Source organism: Strigops habroptila, chromosome 8 (genome assembly GCF_004027225.2).
Source record: "Strigops habroptila isolate Jane chromosome 8, bStrHab1.2.pri, whole genome shotgun sequence".
In the NCBI taxonomy this organism is placed as follows: domain Eukaryota; kingdom Metazoa; phylum Chordata; class Aves; order Psittaciformes; family Psittacidae; genus Strigops; species Strigops habroptila.
Genome location: NC_044284.2, coordinates 29854797 through 29875939, shown reverse-complemented (window position 1 = coordinate 29875939; position 21143 = coordinate 29854797). Strand labels below are relative to the sequence as shown.

At 41.4% G+C, this 21143-nt stretch overlaps 2 protein-coding genes across 2 annotated transcripts in view; one reads left to right on the top strand and one right to left on the bottom strand.

Moving 5' to 3' along the window:
* Nucleotides 1-12034, top strand: part of LRRC31 (leucine rich repeat containing 31) — a 48640-nt gene extending 36606 nt beyond the window's left edge. Inside the window, exons 5-13 of the mRNA XM_030496462.1 lie at nt 381-638; nt 1895-2044; nt 2485-2652; nt 5126-5293; nt 6170-6337; nt 7099-7266; nt 7931-8098; nt 9244-9411; nt 11315-12034. Coding sequence (XP_030352322.1) covers nt 381-638; nt 1895-2044; nt 2485-2652; nt 5126-5293; nt 6170-6337; nt 7099-7266; nt 7931-8098; nt 9244-9411; nt 11315-11634 — 1736 coding nt within the window. The 3' untranslated portion in view covers nt 11635-12034. The remainder of the gene's footprint in view (nt 1-380; nt 639-1894; nt 2045-2484; nt 2653-5125; nt 5294-6169; nt 6338-7098; nt 7267-7930; nt 8099-9243; nt 9412-11314) is intronic.
* Nucleotides 12035-16171: 4137 nt separating this feature from the next.
* Nucleotides 16172-20619, bottom strand: LRRIQ4 (leucine rich repeats and IQ motif containing 4). The gene is given in 10 exon segments (XM_030496215.1): nt 16172-16638; nt 16641-16786; nt 16899-16935; nt 17475-17637; nt 18758-18936; nt 18939-19128; nt 19131-19232; nt 19235-19370; nt 19372-19585; nt 20415-20619. Coding segments are annotated over 10 exon segments (1458 nt in total). The 3' UTR covers nt 16172-16552.
* Nucleotides 20620-21143: the final 524 nt, after the last annotated feature.

Here is a 21143-nt window from a genome sequence, read left to right as displayed (position 1 = left end):
CAGCCTTGCTTCTTTAATGTCCCACAAGAGTGTGAACTGAACATGGGGATTCAGTGGCAGGGGAAGCAGCAAGTTTGCCTTTCAGCACTTGGTGGCCAGGTGGGGCGGCCATAGGGGCAGTCTGCACTAACGAGGCAGCAGAGAGTGATACTTGTATCACTGAGAACTGGGGCCACCAAGTCTGCTGTGTTAATACTGAGTATTACCTGTTCCTTTTGAAGGAGGAGTTCAGAGTCTGGTCTACTAAACAGTGCTTTTTTGGTGTTAGCATGGAGGGAACGGTAGGAAATTCTCACTGCATCTTGCCATGGTGAAAGAAGGTAAGCAAGAGTAAACAATACTAAACCTAGTACTTTCTGTGTCTGCTGATCCCCTGAAAGATGGCATGCATAACTGCCAGGATAAGCATGAAGAGGACATCCCAAAGAGTTCCCCATTTGACTTTGTTATAAAACAGTTCCAAAGGAAAAGGTCCTTTCCTGGAAAAAGAAAAGAGCAACCTTCAGCCATGAAAAAATTCTTCAGGGGCTTTAACTTTGGGAAATCTGAAGGCAAGGACAAAAGAGAAATGGAAGAAACAGAAATAAACAACTCTGGAGCTGATGATCACAGTGAGAAGGAAGATCTCTCTGCAGAAGGTAATGCCAGTGCAATAATGAAATACATGTGCATATGTATATATTTTAATTTCATAGAAAATCAGTTGTTTCTCTTGCAAGCCAGAATCCTGTATTTTGCTGTCTACAGTTTATCCTTTAGCCAGGATTTGCTTCTGATCGGAACATTATCAAGGATATACCCTATAATTTGATAGATGCCAAGCAAGGAGTGACATCCATGTTGCTGAGGAGGAATAAAGCTTTTGGGTGACTTCTCTCTTGATCTCCAGTGTGAGAGGTCAATGCGGGAGTCAGCTCATTAGTTACAGAGCTTATGTGGTTTCAAAGCCAAGATTTGAGCAGTAGCTTGGCTTGTTGTATTTGAGATTGGTCTCTGTCCGCCGTGCTGCTAAAGCAATCTGAAGACAACAAGAGCAGATGTTTCCTACCACTTGACATTGGTAAGGGGGAGGGGAAGAGAATGGAAATTCATAATGTATGTGATTTTGGGCACACAAGAATACTCTTTATATCCACACCAGAGAAAATGAGGCTATCTTTAAAAAGGGTCTGGAAGGTGATGCTTAGAACCCCATTGTTTGTCCTAAGAGTTTTCAGTAGGTTTGGAGAAACAGTGAAAGGACGGCTACTGGGAATGGGATTCCTACTTTGTGTAATTTTTTTCTGCTTTTTTCAGTTATAGGCCTTAGATGAAATTACTGATTTGTTAAAGGGTTTATCAATGAACGTAAATGCAATTTTCCTTGCTGTACAACCTGTATGAAAGAAGGTAAGCAAGGGTTGCTTTGCAAAGCCAAGAAAAGCAGGAACTCCTTACACATAAAACGTATAAAAATGAACACAGGCTGTCATGAAGGCAGCAGCGGGTTCACCACACAATTGCAGGGCCACTTGGTGCTACCTTATGAAGGTGTATTGCAGCAGTGTGGCTACAGTGCAGGCATACAGAACATGACTTGTGCATCCAGAGTAGCTACAGTGCTACATGAATTTCCTTGAACTGGGGGTGTGACCATCCAAGGTCATTGACATAAAGGTAGCGTGGAGATGTGCAACAGGAGATTCTTTTCTCACTCTGCATCAGGAGCTTTGTAGTGACCTGATCTATAGTGATCTTATCACTCAGGATATTGGCCCACATTGATCAAAAATAGATCCTGTTTTACTGACAGATTTAGTTCATTTCCTAAAGTCTTTACCTGACAGCCACAGGCAGGTTTTACACACTGTGTTAGTAGCAGAGGTAACCAGGGCCCTATTTCTTTGTTACTCAGATGGACTTTCGCATCTCATTTCTGAAGCAGAGTCACCATCTGGTGACCAGATATTTAACCAGTTCATGCAGAAACTGGGGAAGAAACCCAACAGCAAGAATCTGGATCTAAATAATTGTGCATTAACTGCAGCAGATGTAACAGAGCTGGGTAAATACACATTTTATTCAACTAGTCACTTCATACATTTCTTTAATTCTTATTTGCCTATTCAGTTGTTCACTTTTTTCTATTCCTTTTCTTTTATACAGGCCTGGCTTTATTTAACAATTCATCTGCTGGTCGCAGGTCCCTGAGAAATGTTAATTAATAAATTACATAAATCATGTAAAATATATATATATATATAAAAGTATAAAAATCGTATAAGTCTATGAAGCAGATTAATGTCCTTAACACTCAAACTACAGATAAGAAAACCGAGATACAAATTGTTGTGGCTTTATAATGCTGTATTTGTTGTAGAAAGCATCTTTGTATTCAGATGTGTTAACATCCAGAGTGTAAACAGAATGCAAACAGAATACCCTTGTCTTTTCTTTTCCTTTTTTTCCTTTGTGGTTTTTTTTTTTTTTTTTTTTTTTTTACAGCTTCTTTACTGCCATTTCTCCCAGAGCTGGAAGAGATCAGTCTGTCCTGGAACAGTTGTGTTGGTGGGACTTTGAAAGCTCTCACTGTTCATCTTCATCATGTAAACCTGTTAAAAGTCCTTCGACTTAACAACTGCAGACTCACAGCTGAGGATGTCACCTCCCTAGGTACAGGATTTCATTTACATTCACTTCCAGACAGCTTGGGTCTAACATAATCCATCTCATCTCTTCCTACATCCTACTTTTGCTGCTTCCACAAAGGGCAATGTAAACTCCTGCTGTGAAACAGTAGAAAGAACTTGGGCTTATGAGTCGCTCTGCCAAGTTCATTCCTCAGGGTATGAAGATTTCATATTCAGAAGGGAACAGAATTCAGTCCTGTTTGCGGGAAAGCATGTTTTCAATGCCAATTAGTTTTTTTGTTTTGTTTTTTTGTTTGGTTGTTCTTTTGGATTTTTTTGCTATCTTTGATGTCTAATGATAGACAGAAGAACTGAAACAGAGTCAGTCATAATAGGGTCAGTTTAGGTCTTCATGAGGCAGGACAGATGAGTGCTCATCACAAAAAAATGTTGGTCTTTTGGAGGAGACTTAAAACCAGAAGTGCTGCCTTGAAGCTTTATGACTTGTTTTTGCAGGCCTGGGAGAAACCTATTCCCCTGATTACTTCTTTGCTTGGAGTGCCTGCAGCCCTGCTTTCTGCAAAGCATGAGATTTAAAAGTTTGAAAGGTAGTGTTATACACTCAGGTTCTGATGCTGAGTCGCCTCTGGGCCTGGGGTTTACTGTGGGGTGGGTCTGTGATATGTATCAAAAAGGAGGGCAGACTCAATCAACTGGGAATTCAAAAACTGCGTATTTTGCAATTTCTAAAAACCACTCTGAGTTATAAAGCTGGGGTTTATGTCATTCATATCTAGGCTTTTTCCAGGAAAGGTTCAGCAGTAAAATGATGTATATGGTGGTAGCTCAAAAGTGGGTCATGCTGTCTGCTGGAGAGGAAAACTACATCTCTAATCTCTGCAAAAGCTAGTGAAAATAATTGGTCCATTTTTGATTTATTCCTCCCCCCCCCCCCCCCCAGTTTATTTCATCCTTTTTCAAGCCCTTGAGTTTTATTGGTTACTGGTTATATTTCCACTTCATTTATTCTGCCTGGTTCTTCTGTGCAGTTTCCTTCCCTCTTCTGGCTTGGCCTCTGCTGAGACAGATACAAAACTGATCATAGGACTTGAATTTCCAGTCAAAATGTGATGCCCTTGACATGTGGAATAGCAACACTCAGTTTACGTCGACTTTGCCTGCGATTTTGAAAACAGCATGTGTATTTAGGCCAGTACTGCCTGTTTGACTATGTTCATATCTATCTGTGGAAATGTGGCCACTTGTGGACTCGGTGCATTCTGCATAGAAATCATATAACCATAATATCAGCCTCTCCTGTGTGATCGCTTAGAGCTGTGACTGTGAGAAGTGATAGGAAACCGTTCCTGGAGTTGTAGTCCTTTATTTATCTTCTGGGTGGAAAATGTGTCTGGAATGGTACTCCCCATGTCAAACAGAAATGGGCTATGCTGCAGAGGCAAAACCATTTCTCAGCTGTAGAGCATTGCTAAGTGTTCAAGACTGAGGCAATAATTTTGAATAAATGCAAAACCAGAAAATGAGACATGTCCCTTTCTCTCAAACCTAGATATTCACTTTCAACAACAGAAATAATTATTTTTCTATTATAAAACTTTTGTGAAGAATCAATTTGGAAAACACACAGACGTGTGTTTTATTATTATTAAAATGCAATTCTTAATTGCTAGGTTGATGAGAAGACTTAATATGAAAATTTGTGTATGACACTTTGAAATAGTATTTGTATATGGTCTGATTAGTTGATCTTCTTTGGGAATGAGTTTATGCAAATACACACCTGCCTCCCTCCTCTACAAAGGAAGTTAGGGAGCTGGATTTTGCAGTGGCATGTTAGTATTACAAGGAAGCACTAACCCAGTTCACACTGGGAGGTACGTCAAGATGGGCAAAGGCAAATTTTTCTGAATGTAAGCAAAATCAGTGCCGTCTGCCTCGACATCTTGTGAAAGTTAGTTTGGGTCAAAACCATGCTCATCTTGATTCCTTATGAAATGAGTCAGAAATTCCTGTTAGAAATGAAACTTTCACATTTCAGAATAATTGTGACAGAGCCTTCTTCCATCCCCTCCAAAATGACCTGCGGACACAGTACAGAGTACATTAGAAGTTTGCCAAATAAAATAGAGCAGAACTACACAGGGCAATAAATTCAGACTTGTCACTTGTATCGGTTTCCCTATAGACTAGACTTTCTGGGTCCTGGCACAGGTCTACAATTATGACCAAACAGTCTGATGAGAGTTTGGGAACCTGAATAAATTCCAGGTCTATATGTACTGTGACAATGACTTGTGATCTATATTGCCCCTTAGACAAGGTGACTGTAGTAGCAACAATTCATGGCATATATCAATTTTTGTGGTAAACCATCTGAAATACAATAGTTTGAAAATGAGGTGGCTAACCTTCCTCTTTAATATATTCCAAACCTTTGTTTTCATTATGCACCGGAATTGATACCTAGAATGAATCATCTTAGACTTCTGTTACAGGAGAGGCATTTGAAATTGTTTCTCAACTTGAAGAACTGGATTTATCATGGAACAGTAACATAGGTGGAAAACTATCACTCCTGACAAAAAAAATCCAGAAAGGATGCAAGTTAAAACTTCTGAAAATTACAGACTGTAACCTGACGGGAAAGGATGGAGAATCCCTTGGTACGTGTATCCATCTAGCTGGACTGAGGCTGGCTTCACAGAGACATAACCTGTTTGACTTAGATCATGGCTGTATTGAGCTCAGTATTAATAGAAAGTTAATTTATTTCGGGCTCTGAATTATAACAGTATTTACCACACAGTGTTGTGTTTTAATGCACTTTCTTTCAAGGAAGAAAGTTGTTCTCTCTAATCACATGAGGTACAGTTGAGAAGAAAAATAGCTAGATCTAATCCGCAGTCTGGCTGCCTCAGTGGTCCAGGGTTGCTTGATCCTTTGAGACCATAAGCAAGTCATATATGTCAGAATTTCCAACACTGATTGCTTAAAATTAAGCAGATGAATAGGTAGTTAGCTATGGGATGGGAAAGAAGGCCTGAGCAATGGGAATTTAGGCTGAGTGGGCAACCACTGACCACCCCTCCTCTCTTTCCTCTCACCGTAGCTTAATCCTGTGTGGTCTTTTGATATGATTCTGTGTTTTAAAAGATATTTTCTCCCTAAAGAGAAGCCTCTGTGCTCCCATCTTCACTGTAGGAGATGGCCCTTATGCAACATATAGTCCTATATATTTTCATTATATTTTTTTCTTTCTCGTTGTATTCCTGCTTTTTATTCCCCTGTGTTTTCCTAACTATCCTTGTATTTTTTTCACCTTTGTTTTCAGGCAGATTTTTTCACTGATTTTCTTTATTACTATCCAATCTTTGTTTTGCTGTATTTTTAGGTAGAACAGGAACTTAGTAAGTCTAAACCACACATATAGGCAAACCTGCCTACCTCATCCTGTTTGTCATGGTGCTGTATTTTTCTAGGGTTCATCTGTATATATTCCAGACAATTACCAATTCTGGTTTTCTTTTCTTTTTTCCCAGCTGAAATTCTAAATGTGATCCCAAACCTCGAAGTATTAGATCTCTCTATCAACAAACACATCGGTTGGAGCGTGAAGGTTATTGCTCAGGCTCTGAAGAATGTGCCAGGCTTGAAAGAGTTAAACTTGCACATGTGTGGATTAAAGCAAGACAGCCTCCAGGGCTTAGGTTAGACTTTATGTTCAAAAAGACTTTCATTCTGAATAAATTGTACATCTGAAAACTATTTAAGAAAGGCAATGAGGTGGGATTTTGCTGATGGTTTGGCAGTGTTAGTGGGCAATCATTATTTGCTGTTTGAGGATTGATAAAAGACTACAGAGACTTTCAGCAGGAGCAGCATTTATCTTCCCCGAGCTCAGGCATGTGAAAGTCAGTGGAGAGAGTCACCCTCCACACCATTTATCTGGGACACGTCGTAGGGTAGATTAGTGGCTCTCTGGACATGCTTTCCCAGATAGAACATAGACAAGGCCCAGACGGGCTAGCTAACTTTTAACAAGCTAATCCCTACTCTCAGGGGGAAATCCAAATTCACCATTATCGCTTAATGAGTGTCCAGTGAAGCCATATGAAATGGGCTCATTGTCTGTGCCTCTCCCTAGTGGAAGTTTTACCCAGAAGACAAACCAACTGGCACTAATTAGCACATCTAGTGGTAATTTCAGCAAAAGGCTGAGGATTGAACGGATCTGGGGGATGAGCTGGCCTCACCTTCACCTGCTCTTTCAGAGAAGAATGGAGTTGCAAAGATGGGGAAGCTTTGTGGTATTACTGTATGTCTGCTGTGATTATACACTGAAGCTTAGTTTAAGAGCTTTGCCTGCAATACCTTGTGCAAACTTTGACGTTGAAGTAAATAAATGCTAAAGCCGTGACCTGTGCTATTGTGGCAGCCGGTGACCAGCATGCTCCCTTTTCCATTTCAGATGCTGCTTTACCACACCTTGCAGAGCTAAGAAAATTAGACATATCATGTAACAAAGAGATTGGTGGTGGCTTTAAAGATTCAACAGCTCATTTGGCCAGCTTGAAAAATCTCGAAGTCCTTGATCTCCACCAGTGCTGTGTAACAGAAGAGGACATGACCATTTTGTGTAAGAACATGTTGAGGAAATTCATTAAGAATCTAGGTTTTGACTTCTGAAAATACTCGATGGCGGAAGAGATTCAGCCTAACCTAGTGAGCCAGTTTATTTTTCTGTGTGCATTATCATAACATCTTGACATTGTTTTTTTGCTTTTTAGAACAACAACAACAACAACAAAATCCCATGACTCAAAGCCTATATTGCCTACATCTTATTTTCCATGATAAAAAAGATAATTTGAAAAGCTGCTGCTGAAGCACTGGGAAATATTGACTATTAGTAATAGCAATCATAATTTATTTTTAATTTGTTGACTAACAGAGAATGATAGCATTAATATAAAGGAGTTTCAGTTAGCAGCGAAGACATTTGGAAATAATCCCCATCTCATTTAATGTTAAATTCCCTACGTCACCTAGAAAATTTCAACAGGAAGCTGTGTTATGACAACCTTCCACAAAGGATGTAATACCTCATTTCTTAAACATTCCTGCTGAAAATAACAAGGCTATTTATGGACTAAAACATTACTCACCACAAATTTGGGAGTCAGAATTTGCCTTGACTTTTGGATTGATTTATGAAGAAAATAAATTATATCAGGCAAATATACAACTACATATTTGTTTTGGATTGGTGACTGTCTAATAAAGATTTCATGTTTTCATAGCCCAGGTGATACCTTTACTCTCCAGTCTTCAAGAGCTGAATTTATCCTCGAATAAAAATGTAGGCATCTCATCTGGTCCTCTTCTGGGCAGGCTCAGGTTTTTACCGAAGTTGAAATCTGTGGCCATCAGCAATTGTGGGTTAGACGAAGAGTCATTTTCATCACTAGGTAGGAATTTTTTAAAGAGTGTCTATTCTCTCTCTATCCTTGTGGGATAAGTACTTCATTCTCCTTTGGCTGAACTCCAAAGGTCATGGTTACATTATACCACAGGTCCCAAGTGAAAAAGCCTGTGGTGAAACCAGTGCTTCATGAGACCCGGCTGCAAGGGAAGACCATTGTGTGTCTTCCCCCATTATGCCTAACTGTATGAAGTCCTTTTAGTCCTTTGTCTGATAGCGAGCTTTTGTATACTTCCTAATTTGGGAAGAGAAAGGAAAATATGATTTCATATTATGCTGTAGTTATAGTTTGGTTGTAACACTGCATTTGCAGTTTGATGGGGTAAAGTTCTGACTGAAGGTTTTTCACCTCACTGCCGGTGAAAGTTTCAGTAGTAACTCTGGGATGGAGTTAAGCATGGAGCAGTGGAGCAACTGAAGCAATGGCTGCAGTAGTGGAAAAGATACTGCATAGCTATGAAGAAAAGTCCAGTCTAACACGGGACATGTAAATTCAGCCTCTTTTGCCTACTTATTGCAAATCTCAGTGGATTAGTGGCTACACCGTCCTTTTGATAGGTGTTCCATATGGCACATGAAATCTTAAGTACCTCTAAGAGGGATCTGTTAGTTACCATAAAATGCAGTTACATTTTGTACTGTTTACTAGTGACATTGAAACCTGTAGTAAAACTTGACTGCCTTCAGCAGAAGCAGTAGCAAGCTAAATTGGTCTGAGATCCCTGCAGGAAAAGTACGATATTTATATCATTACAATTATGTAAGAGTGACATCATGGAAATTGGTGTTGTTAAAAGATACAGAGTTCACAGCAAGAATTTGCTGTCTCTAAATTGATATAAAATGGTTTAAAAACAAGCTGTTAAGTTAAATTGGCTTCAGTGGGACAAGGTCAACCCAATAACATAAACAGAAAGACAAGAAACCTCTCCACAGAGTCCTTAAAGATTCTGTAGGCAGGCCCTTGTTATATTCTTTATTTCGACTTTTATTAGGATGAAATAAGTCATTTTCAGCACAAGTAGGCAGCCTGTTAGGAGCCTATTTACAGGTGAATTGTTGGTGAGCTTTCTATTGAAGCTGTGTTGTTTTCTCTCAGTAAGCAGAAGTTGCTGGTCTTAATCTTTTCAGCTGAGGCTGCCCTTCACCTTCCTGAACTGGAGATATTAGACCTTTCCTGGAATAAGTGCGTTGGTGGGAACCTAAAGCTGCTTTTGGGAGCACTAAAGCTTGCAATGGAGATTCAAGTGTTAAGACTGAGCAGCTGTAACTTGGTGGATGAAGATTTGGCACTTCTAAGTACGTATAACATGGTATTTTCTAGCAGTCAAGGAGCCAGGGCATTTAGACCACAATTCAGAAGGGACTTGTTCCATGGGCTGAGCATGTTTTTGCATAAATCAAATGAAAAGCTGGAAAATGAAGCAGTATTTTTTCCAGAAAGGGTTTTCATTTTGCTGAAGGCTAGGTGTCCTGTACATGCGCAGTACAAAAGCTGAAAAGTATAACATGCAAAGAATCTTTTAGTAGTTTTAGGTATTAATACAAAAAGGCAGCACTTGGAAAATGTAGGGTTTGTGTCTGGTTTTTATATCGGGTATTTAAACTGCCTCTGAGGAGTTTTGTTTTGTTTGTTTGCTGGCTTTGTGTTCAGTAATTTATAGAAAATGTATGTGCTGACAGGTAGTAATACAGGCACTACCAGCTCTCAGTCCGTTAGGTGTGTTTCAGGATGTCAAACTATTGTAGGAGAATCAAATCAGAAATACTTTTGCCCACCTCATAGCAGCTGCTGAGAAATACTGGAAAATGGAAACCTGATATGGAATCAATTCTTGGATCTCTTAAAAAACCTGTTTATTTTATAATCATCTTTGTGATTCTGTGGGCCTGACTCATGGGTTTTGAGTGTCTGAGATTGGCAGTAGCTGTGTGGCAGCTGTTAAGGCCCTTTAATCTGAAGGCTGCTGAGATGAAGCCTGAATATTTGTGACTTTATAAACACCACCCTTGATGGGTGTCTCCTTTGCCACTCATACATTAAGGATCCCAGTTCCCTTTAGGGTATATAAGGCCCATTACACTCACACAGTGAGAAGGGACTGTTGTAATCATGCAACCTCATCTCATTTTGCTTTCCTCTTTCTAAATCTTAGAATCATAGAATCATAGAATGGCATGGGTTGGAAGGGGCCTTAATGGTCATCTAGTTCGACCCCCCCCCCAGCCACAAGCAGGGTCACCTTCCACTAGACCAGGTTGCTCAAAGCCCTGCCCAACCTGGCCTTGAACACTTGCGCAGAGATGGGGCATCCAAAACTTCTCTGGGCAACATGTTCCAGTATCTCACCACCCTCATAGTAAAGAATTTCTAATGTCTAATCTAAATCTACCCTCTTTCAGTTTAAAGCCATTCCTTCTTGTCCTATCACTACATGCCCTTGTAAGAAGTTCTTCTCCAGATTTCTTATAGGCCCCCTTTAGCTATTGGAAGACACTTATAAGGTCTCCCCTGAGCACAACTCTCTCAGCCTGTCTCCATAGCAGAGGTGCTCCAGGCCTCTGAGCATCTTCATGGCTCTCTCTGGACTCACTCCACCAGATCGATGTCCCTCTTGTGGTGAGGGCCCCAGAGCTGAACACGGTACTCTGAGGGGGGTCTCATGAGAGCGGAGTAGAGGAGGAAAATCCCCTCCATGGACCTGCTGGTCCTGCTGCTGGTGGTGCAGCCTAGCATACGGTTGACTTTCTGGGTTGCAAGCACACACTGCTGGGTCATGTTGAGCTTCTCATCAACCAACACCCCCAAGTCCCTCTCCTCAGGGCTGCTCTCAATCCAATCTCTGCCCAGCCTGTAGTAGTCTCCCTGTAAAGCCTGTCTGCCTGTTTTAATTAGCACTTCATACAATCTCTTTCCAACCGACTCAAAGGTTTTCAGGTTGCCATACAATTTTAACCCTATACTTCTGTCCCTTTTGAATTGCCTGCTTTTTAAATGTTGTACACTCCTTCAGCTGTGATAAAACAGTTTTTCTGACATCAGCGGCAAGTGATTTAATGTTGCTGAGGAATTGAATCTTGCTGTTTGACTGCTGAAAAGTCTTAAATAATATGGTATTAAAATACTACTCTTCTTACTTATAAGCTTTCAAAGCAATTGCCAGGATGTATAAGTTGTGTTTGTGCCTGTCATTTCTTGCAGCATTGCTGACGCAGGATGGTCACCTAGCCAGATTACAGAAGCTGGATTTGAGTTATAATAACAACATATCTGACAAAGGGTGGGTTATGTTCTGTCAAGGCTTAACAGTATTCAAAGAACTCGCAGAGCTGGATGTCAGTCTTCGCCCATCATCCTGCCGTGACTGTGGGACGTGGTTCAGTGAGTTGTTAGCAGCATTGACAAAGCTACCTGCCTTGGCAGAGCTGGGGATGCAAAGATGGGTCCTTTCAGAATCACAGCGGGAACAACTGGAAAGCTTTAATCAAGACAACAAAAGAAATATTCGTTTTGACTGTTGATGGAGGTTGAAGACCTCCTCTAGAAGGCCTTTCACAAGCAGCACATGAACCAAGTATGATGTGTTTGTGACTTAAAAGACAGCCCAGTTTTTAGTAATCTCTTTTCATAAGAACTCTTGAAATAGTTCCAAAATTATAGAAAACTGTTATTTAACCTTGTGCATGCATAGATTATTCCATTTAATAACATACTCTCTCAGATTCTTTGGGCCATGCTCAAGCTACTAAATCTTTGTGTTGTGAATACTGCAGTGACTACTGTCCAATGAGCAACGATGATTTCAGATGGACACGCTGCAGGTTTGCCAACAGCAGGAAGTGGCTGGGGTGTTTGCTCCTGCAGATGGGTGGGCAGTGTGAATGTGGCCTCATGTAAGTAAATGTCTGAAAATACTTGAAACCTCTATGTTTTAAATTTTAGTTTCTTCTCCCCCAAAACTTTTGCCTCTTTGTGAATCTATAAAATTGTGAGATTTGGAAAGCATCCCAACAACTCAGGATTATATATTAGTCCAGTAAAGAAAATACAGAAGGAGCTGTTCTGCCTCTGCTCAGTCCTTGATGCCATCTCATAGTGTAGATGAGTCCTGCGTACAGAATCAGTGTAAAATCAAGGTAAGAAGCAGTTTATTGGTGTCTTTGCAGGTCTCAGGGGCCAGGGAAATGCTGTGATAGGTTAAATGAGAGAAATGTCCTGCTACCTTAGCAAGGAAGTTTGGATACAGAGCAATCCAAAAGCGTTCTGGGTAAGGCCATGCAAAGACTTCAGGGAACTCCAGGGATGCTTCTTCTCATCCTGAGCAGTTTCACCCTTACCCAGCCTGCACTTTCTGTACAGACCCTTTTATGACATGCAGCACAAAAAACAAAACACCCCCCCCCCCCCAAAAAAAACCCCACCCAAACCCAAAAACAACCAACAAAACCCCCAAACTTCCGCATGTAAGAGTCTGATCTAGAGCATATGAAAGCCAGTGGGAGTTCCCACAGCGCCTTCGTGCTTCCCACATTCAGGATTAATCCATTAACTTTCACAACACCTTGTGACGTAGACAGTGTTCTTATCCTTACCCTAAAAATGAAGGAAATAAGCAAAGTCCATTATTGAAAGCCACAGGGCAGCTTCTAGCTAAGAGCACAGCACCCTGCTCTGTGCCGAAGACTTGTTAGAAAAAGCACCAACCTGGGATGTGTAAGTGGCTCCTCCTTTTTTTATTTGATAATTTATTTGTCATTTTATTGTATTTGCTTAAACAGAGCCAAATTCTGGCACAGTCACTTGTGTCATGGAGCATGTTAACCCACACGTGAGCTCTAAGACTGCAGTGGGATTATTCATTGGAAAGGTATTTTAGGAAGTAAAGTTATTAGATCTGCCCACTGGGTGAGGAGTCTTAGAGAAATCCTGAGGCAGCTTGAGGGATAAAGTACTGCTCAATTAGCTCTGAGTATATCTACATGCTGCAGCAATCTTGTGGAGGAGAGGCAAAGTGGCACTTTCCTAACTTGCTAGGACCCCTCTCGTGCAGATGTAGATCAATATTCATGATCTGCATGACCCTTCCAATGACCCTTCCAACATTGACTTCTGGCTGGTCAGCATTATAACTAGCAGCTGACCATGCTGTGCTGATACCTCTTCATCGTTTAATCCATGATTTCCTCTGAGGGTCTCCATGGACTTCCTGGTTCCAGTTTCAGTTCTATGTGAAAAGTGTGCTTGGCTCCCCCAGCTCTGAGCAACATGAGGTGTACTGGAGTATCTTGGTCAGAGGTAGCAGGGAATTGGTGCAGTGTGGGATCAGTTATCTTCTACAGAGATCCTCAACTTCTGAAGCGAAGCAAAGAGCCCCAGTTTCATACAGGGCTAATGAGAGACTGTCAATCAATGACTTAAGCCAGGAGAGTTATTCTGATGTGGAAGTACCATCATTTCTGTTTAACATCAGGACACCAACCTCTTTCCTTGATCACTTGCTTTTCTATGCCTTTCCTCCTCAAATCTGCCTTTGGGCCAGCTGGGAAATTGATACTTTATCTGCTCTGTGAGAATCTCTGAATCACACCTTTCCCACTTGAACCTCTCTCTCTAATTCAGTAAAGCAGCTGTCCTGTTTAATGTCTGGTATTTGTTGTAATCTTACTGACTGAACTGGACTTCAGCATTGGGATTTCTTGCTTTGTCATAGTTGGGCGCCGCATTCTCAGCTCCAAAGCACAATATGGACTCGCTGCTCGCAACCTCACCACTTGCTGTTCATGATCCCCTTCTCAGTCCTTTGCCTTCTCATGAGTCTGTCACAACTACTGTGCCACTAAAAAGCTTTTATTAAAGCACTTCTATTAAATGTCCTGTCTATCTGCCAGTCTTCCTGGAAATCTCTTTCTTCCAGTGATTTCCTCCTCCGTAGCATCTGAATCATTCTTCTCTCTGTTCCTCTTTGCCTTCATTTAGGGTGAAAAAGTTTTGTAAGACACCTCCAAACAATCAAATCAGCATCAGTTACCTAATAAAATGGAAAATCAAAACCGAGCCATCCCACTTTTCTGCACTCCCAGCTCTCCTGCCAGCAAGCGTATTAATGATATTTCGGTATCCATTGATTCGAGAGCCAAACAGAAATAAGGTCCATACCCTGGGTACAGATGTAGCCGCAGCATTTAGAGAGCACTACCTGGAGGTGGAGCTCTAGGAAGAGCTGGGTCTCGGTGAGCCTTCCTTCACCACATTCTTCCTGATGCCATCACTTTTTCTGAAGCAACTCCTTCAAGGGGAGGGACAGCAGGACTGCAGCTCTGACCAACCAGTTAAACTAAATAGAAAGGTCTGCTCCCACCCACTTGTGTATTTTAAATCACAGTGGCGGATCCCAGTCCTGCTCTGTGCTTTATGTGTGCTGCAAATGAAACTCGGGGAGGTTTAAGGAGTAATCAAGCAATACAGAATAAAAACTAGACAAGGCCATCAAATGTCTAGGACAAACAGCTATCTGTAAAGTGCTGTGGGAAGACATAGCTGCATATAAATTTGGCATGCTAGAATTAAGTAAGAGATGTTTGTCATGGTTCTTTTGAATAACAAAGGTGTTATGACATGGCAGGACCCAGAATCATTGCTGAATATTGCATTCTGCAGACTCCCTGCTTTAAAATAAGCCTGTTGTACACAGGCGTTTTGCAAACTGTCACCAAGCTACCTCAGAGACGAGCTATGACACTAAGGATTTGACAGCTTGCAGTCATTCAAAATACTCTTAAGTAAAGATTGTCAAAACATCAGAGAACAGTTTTGCAGAAGTGTAGAGAGCTTTTTACACCTCTGTAAGACAGGATGGAAAGGCAGGTTCCAGTAGAAATGCATGTGTTCTGACTGCCTGGAATCCTCCTCCATATTTCCAAACAAGGTATTGATCATTTCTGAATGTAAAACTTGTTAAATGAGTGCTAGGTGGGGCCAGAAACATTTCACTCTAGATATGGCTGTACCTCACTGACTAGAAAACACATTTCTAAGAATTGCACGTAAAATACTTTGGGATTCAGAACAAACAACACTTACTTGCACCTACAGATTAATTTCCAGTTCATCAGCTGCCTGTATGCTTTGAGATAACATGCATTCAGAATGAGACATCTCAAGAATATTTCAGAATCTGCTTGATTCAGCTGGAGTCAATGTTGACAAAAACACACACAAAAGCCACTCAAAAAAATCATGTTTTCATTGTAACAGTCACTGATTCAAATGCTTTAATACTGCTTGTCTCCTACTTGCTTATGTTGCTCACATTTGCCTTTCTTGTAAATGGAAAGATCTCTGTGCAGTTTACTGCCCAAATATCTCTTAAGTCCAATCCCCTTCTGGTTCATCAACCCACGTCACAAACTTTGGATCTGACAGTGAGGAACAGTCTGGTTACCTGGAGGAAAAGGGTAAAAGCAAATAGTCGTGTGGAGCAGTATTACTGGTGGATGTTCTTGATGCAAAAAGCCAGGCACATCCTGTTCTCCAAACCCCCTTTTATTCTGTATTAGACTATATTGTTTGCAGCTAAGACAAACTGCCAGTCACCTGGTTTTCTTTTGATCTGTGTTATTTTTTTCAAGAGTAAATTCTTACCAGGGAGGACACTAACACTGTAGTCCTCCAGACCCTTTGCTTAAAGTAGTAAATGGCTATGTCTACACATATTTAAATGCCACTTTTTAGTTCAGAAGAACAGTTTGGGAGAAACAGAGTAGTTCATGAAGAAATTACAGTCATTACAGAAAGACAGGAATAATTTCGGTTCAGAAGAATCAAAGACTGAGGATTTGCCTTTCCTTCCTTCTTGCCCTGTATTTTTTTGGAGCAAATTAATCCCACTGGTGACATAGACTGATAGTCTTTTGGGGAGAAAACCCAAGCAAACAAACATAACCACAAAAAATGTGTTTTGTTCAATGTGTTTGCACAATGAATCTTCAACTGTCTGCAGTCAAAACGCAGTGAGCAAGAGTGAAGATGCAACCTGCACTTAGTTTCATCTTTAAGGAATGCCTTGACTTTGAGGATCTGACTTGGTTTTGGACACACTAACTGGTCCTCTTCCACTGGACAAGGAACTAAGGAAGGCTCCCTTGCAAGCTGTATGGGCTCTTCTGTGCTTGCTGGCTGACCTGGCAGGGCAGTGACAACTTTCTGGTGTGTTTTTGAAGGATACTCAGTGCTGTATTTCCTAATGGTTCCATATATCCTACCTTAACACGATCAGTGATAGAAGTATTGCTCTGCCATAGCTGATGCAAACAATGGTTTTAGATGTTGCATAGAGTGCTCTGTAGGTTATTCTGCAAAGTATCTATTACTAAAAGCACGGCTTTGTACGTATATTGTGGTGACTTTCTTAAAACCCCTACCTTTAACTTCATGGCCTTTTTATGCCTTTTTCCCCCATAAGTATTCCCAGATGGCAGATGTCCCCCGACAGCACACTTCAGTTGGAGGGTCTGCCATAGGGTTGCCATCCCAAGGACCAGCTCCAGCTGCTGAAGACTGTCCAATTCCTCAGGCAGCTGGGACAGGTGATTGTTCTGAATGAGCAGCTTCTGCAAACCTGAACACACAAAAGCAAACAGCTGCAGCACAAAGAATAAATGATGTGGAGCATTCCTGCGTGTTCCCCATAAACAGCACGTGGATGAGGCACAAGCAGTTCAGTCTGTGTGTGCGTAATGAATGTGTGTATCAAACATCTCGCCAGAGCTTTTAAAATTCAAAGTACCTGCTTCCAAGTATGGAAGGATGGGACTCGGGCTCTCCTAGCAAAACATTTACTTCACTAGATGAAGACAATTCACCTGCTAGCCAGGTACCCAAATCCAGCTTTCAGAAGTCCTCCTAATTGGCCCCCAACAGAACTAATGAACTTTACCACACACAGATGCAAGGAGAACTAGGAAAGATGGAAAGACTGGGCTGGGAAGCACCCCCAGAGAAACGGTTCCTTATCACCTCCCTGCAGTCACTGGCGCTGACCCAGTGGGTCTTCTCACATTACAAGGTCTCCTTCAAGCTGAGCTCTGGGAAACATCTTTTTCCCCAGGCCCTGAGGTTGAGGAAGGTCAGTAAGTACACAAGTAAGGTTTATAAACTGAGATACTGTTTGGGTGACTACTAAACACAGACAACATGAATTTCAAACTCTTTTTTATATTATTCTGACAGCCCTGGTCTCATGCTGCACCATGTACCTAAAGAGATTAGGAGAACCTTCAGTCCTGCATTTGGGAGCAGCCAAAGTGCCATGCCACAGCAGACCACAATCTTCCCCCATCTGTCGCTCCTATCTGCTATTTGCTGATGTCTTCTGGCAGGTTTGGGAATTTAATTCCTTTATCTTGTCCCAGGTATAATCCTTCTAATGAGTCCAGGAGAAAGATTTCTTTTGGAAAGATACTGAGTTGGTTTCCAAACAGGCTAAGGTATTTCAAATTTGTCAGTTCTTTCAGCTCCACAGGTACCTAGACGCAGTCATTAAAAAGACACATTATATCAATTAAACAGTAATCTTTGGGATTTTGTTTTTAGGGAAAAATCTCCAAGAAAATGCTGTAGTGCTGCATTACTGTTGATGGATGAACACAGAATATCCTGCTCATTAATATAACATTATACCTCACAGTATGGTGGAAATTTTGGGAAAAAAAAATAAAAAAAAATCCCTGTTGTTTCCTCTGCTGGAAATATTTCTTATGGGGTTAAGTTTGTTTCTTAGCAGAAACGTTACTCTGTTCTTCATTTCCTTTGTATGCACAGTGCAGGGGAAAGTAATTTTAATGAATGAAATCTGAAAGAGATTCTTTTGCATAAATTACTACTTCTGTAAATGTAACCTTCAAGGAGAATATTGCAGAAGTGAAAATCTCCTTGGAAAAGAAGCATTGCATTATATAAAAAGGAAGGTATATTCTGAGCCCTAAAATCAGTATATCCATGAATACTGTCACACTTGTAATAGCACAGATTCAGGGTATATAATTGTTCTTTATCGAATCAATTGCAAATTAATGGTTAATGGTGTTAAAGGCATTAATAATACTACGTCCATTTTTAAATTGCCCTCTACTCTGTTTCAGTTTGTGGTAGAATCATGGAATGGTTTGGGTTGGAAGGGACCTTAAAGATCATCTACTTCCAACCCCCTGCCACAGGCAGGGACACCTTCCACTAGACCAGGTTGCTCAACGCCCCATCCAGCCTGGCCTTGAAAGCTGCCAGGAACGGGGCAGCCACAGCTTCTCTGGGCAACTTGTGCCAGTGTCTCTCTACCCTCATAGTATTGAGTCTAAACAAATGCAGCTGTTACTTTCCAGTGTACACAGAAAAAAAAGACTCAGAACGACTGAAGCAGTCTTGCCAACTGGGATTTCATCTTTACAATTCAACACAAAGGGCAGCGTTTCCACATTCTTGCTTTCTTCTCCCTGCCTGAGTACAGTGATGAGTAACCCAGGCTCAGGTGCATACTAGGTGGTACGTGCTTTCTCGCTGTAGTAAGGTAAGATGGCACTCAGCTGCAATGAAGAACTTAGATTTTGCAAAAGGGAGGTATCAATAAAATATAAATTGAAACAAAGGAACAAATAACTCGTGTATCTGATTGTCATCCAGGGCCAATGCTTCTAGATTTTTTATAGTGCATATTCCTTTAGGAATATCATCAAGGGAGTTATCACTTATATAAACGCGGGAAAGGGACGACCAGCAGCAGATCTGGTGTGGGAACTTCTCCAGGCTGTTAGCAGTCAGAGTACTCTCATTTCAGTGAGATTCTTCAAACCTAGGGGAAGCTTGTGCAGGAGGTTATGAGACAAATCCAGCACAGCAAGCTTCTGGCAATGTTGCAGTGTTGCAGTGTAGGAGGAATGGAGGATAAGTTATTAAGCTAAAAGTAGTTTAACTAGGTTTGTCGTAAAGCCTCCCTCTTCTGGGATGACACTGATTAGATTTTGTACCTTAGATCTATAATTTCTGCATTAGCGATATGACAAAGCTCCTTGGGAAAACTTTAAAGTCTATTTTTCTGGAGGTAAATTTCCTTGATTTTTCTTTTTTCAGGTTTACTATTTCTTTAGGCAGACACTTGAGATGATTGTTAGAAAGGCCAAGCAGTTCAATGTGATAGAGGTATCCACAGATCTGCACAGGAATTTCATGCAAGTTTGTTTTATAGAGCCTGAGCTGACAAAGGGACTACAACTTGCAGCAAGCTACATGAGAGGGGATTGTTACTTAAATCTAAGCTCAGAGGAGATTTCATCTTCCCCACTTCTTTGCATATATCTTGTATGTGATTCTGATCCAAGTAAAGGACCTTCACATGCCCCAGGCAATTTATGTCTCTGGGGATGATTACAATTGGGTTCTTCCCCATGTGCAGCTCTTCCAGATATTCTAGACTCAAGACCCCTGGCAAGATTGTTCACAGTTGGTTGTTCCATAAATCATTATGAAAAAATATCCTGTATATGATGCCTATGGGACAAAGAGCTTCATTCTCTGGCACTTCATTCACTGGTATTTCTTGTGCATCATTCTCAAAACCAACAGAATCAGCTTTGGGACAATGAGTGCCCCCCGCACTGGCATTTTGGCTCTGCTGAGACTCAGCCATCTCTGCTCCATATTTCTAATTTCAGAAGATTAGAAAAATAAAAATCAACAGTACTCATAAACCTTCCTGTGCTAAATAAGTACTGTCAGAATTCAGCATTTAGGGACTGGTTCTAGCCTCAGTTGTACCCCTGCAAAAAGCTGCTTGTGTTCATTGATCAAATCCTGCAGTACATACAGCAGGACCATATCTTTGAGTCCCAGTGTGTGAGAAATACAAGAAATGTCCTGAAAGACTCAGGTCAGACTCAACAGCAAAGCAGAAATTTATTAAACATTTCTGCAAAAACAGGCGCCCCGGTGAGTAGAGCACACCCTGGTTACAAGCTGCTTCCTTTTTATTCCCTACTCCAAGCACAAAGTCCCTCCCTTGTTTCCCTACAGGCTAGGTCCTCCAAGGTTTACAGCCTATCTGGAGCACCTCAGTTACTCACATGAAGTCCTGCCCCTGTTTACATCTCCCACTACTCCACTTTAAGCATCCCTTCCCCTTATTTACACATTCGCTTTTATGGTATAGTTGCCTAACTCATCCCCCCACCCTTGATGAGCTTGGTTTCAAGTATCAAGCCTTGTTCTAGCCGTTTTATCGCTCTGACTACAATGAGTTTCGGCTGAAACTTACCGTCTATGTGCCAGCTTCCTCTTTGTCTTTTATTATCACGTGAGCTATACTTAAAAGGCTGTAAAAGCAACACAGTGGTGTTTCTTACAAGTGCATTCTGAAGTGTCCCAACAGCCAAATTCAGAGGGTGAACTTGTGAAGTCAGGGTTGCTGGATGAAGCAATCTCCTTGAGTCTTGAAGGCCTGTATTTACAAACGCTGACATATTTCTTCAGCTATGCTGATTGTAAAGCTGGAAGAGTCCTACTGGAGAAAAGTGGCACCTCTCCTGTGACAGTGGTTTCTGAGCCAGAGAGATGCCAGTGAACCCGATATTTGACAATCCTCAAAGCTGTACTGTTGCCAATAGCAAAAGAGCAAGAGGTGGGAAGGGAGAGACCTGATGTCTGGATAGAAGAAACGTGTCAGCTGGCATTTAGGGAATGATAAGAGAGAAAACGGAGGCCAAGAGACGGCTGATAGTCATCTCCTGCTCAATACCCTTTTCTCTGCTGCTGTAACCATTCTGGGGGGACATCATGTTTCCAGAGATGGGTGGTTTCCAGGTGCCACCAAGATGAAGAGGAAGAACTGAGCAACCCCCATGGGGGGAGACCCATGCTGGACTTCCCAGTCCAATTCGGATGTTGCACAAGGGTATTTTCTTTTTCATTGGCTCCAACTTCAATACTTTGGTGTGAGCCCCACACGCTGTGGGGCAGGAGAGTATGCAATCCTAGCCCCCTCTCT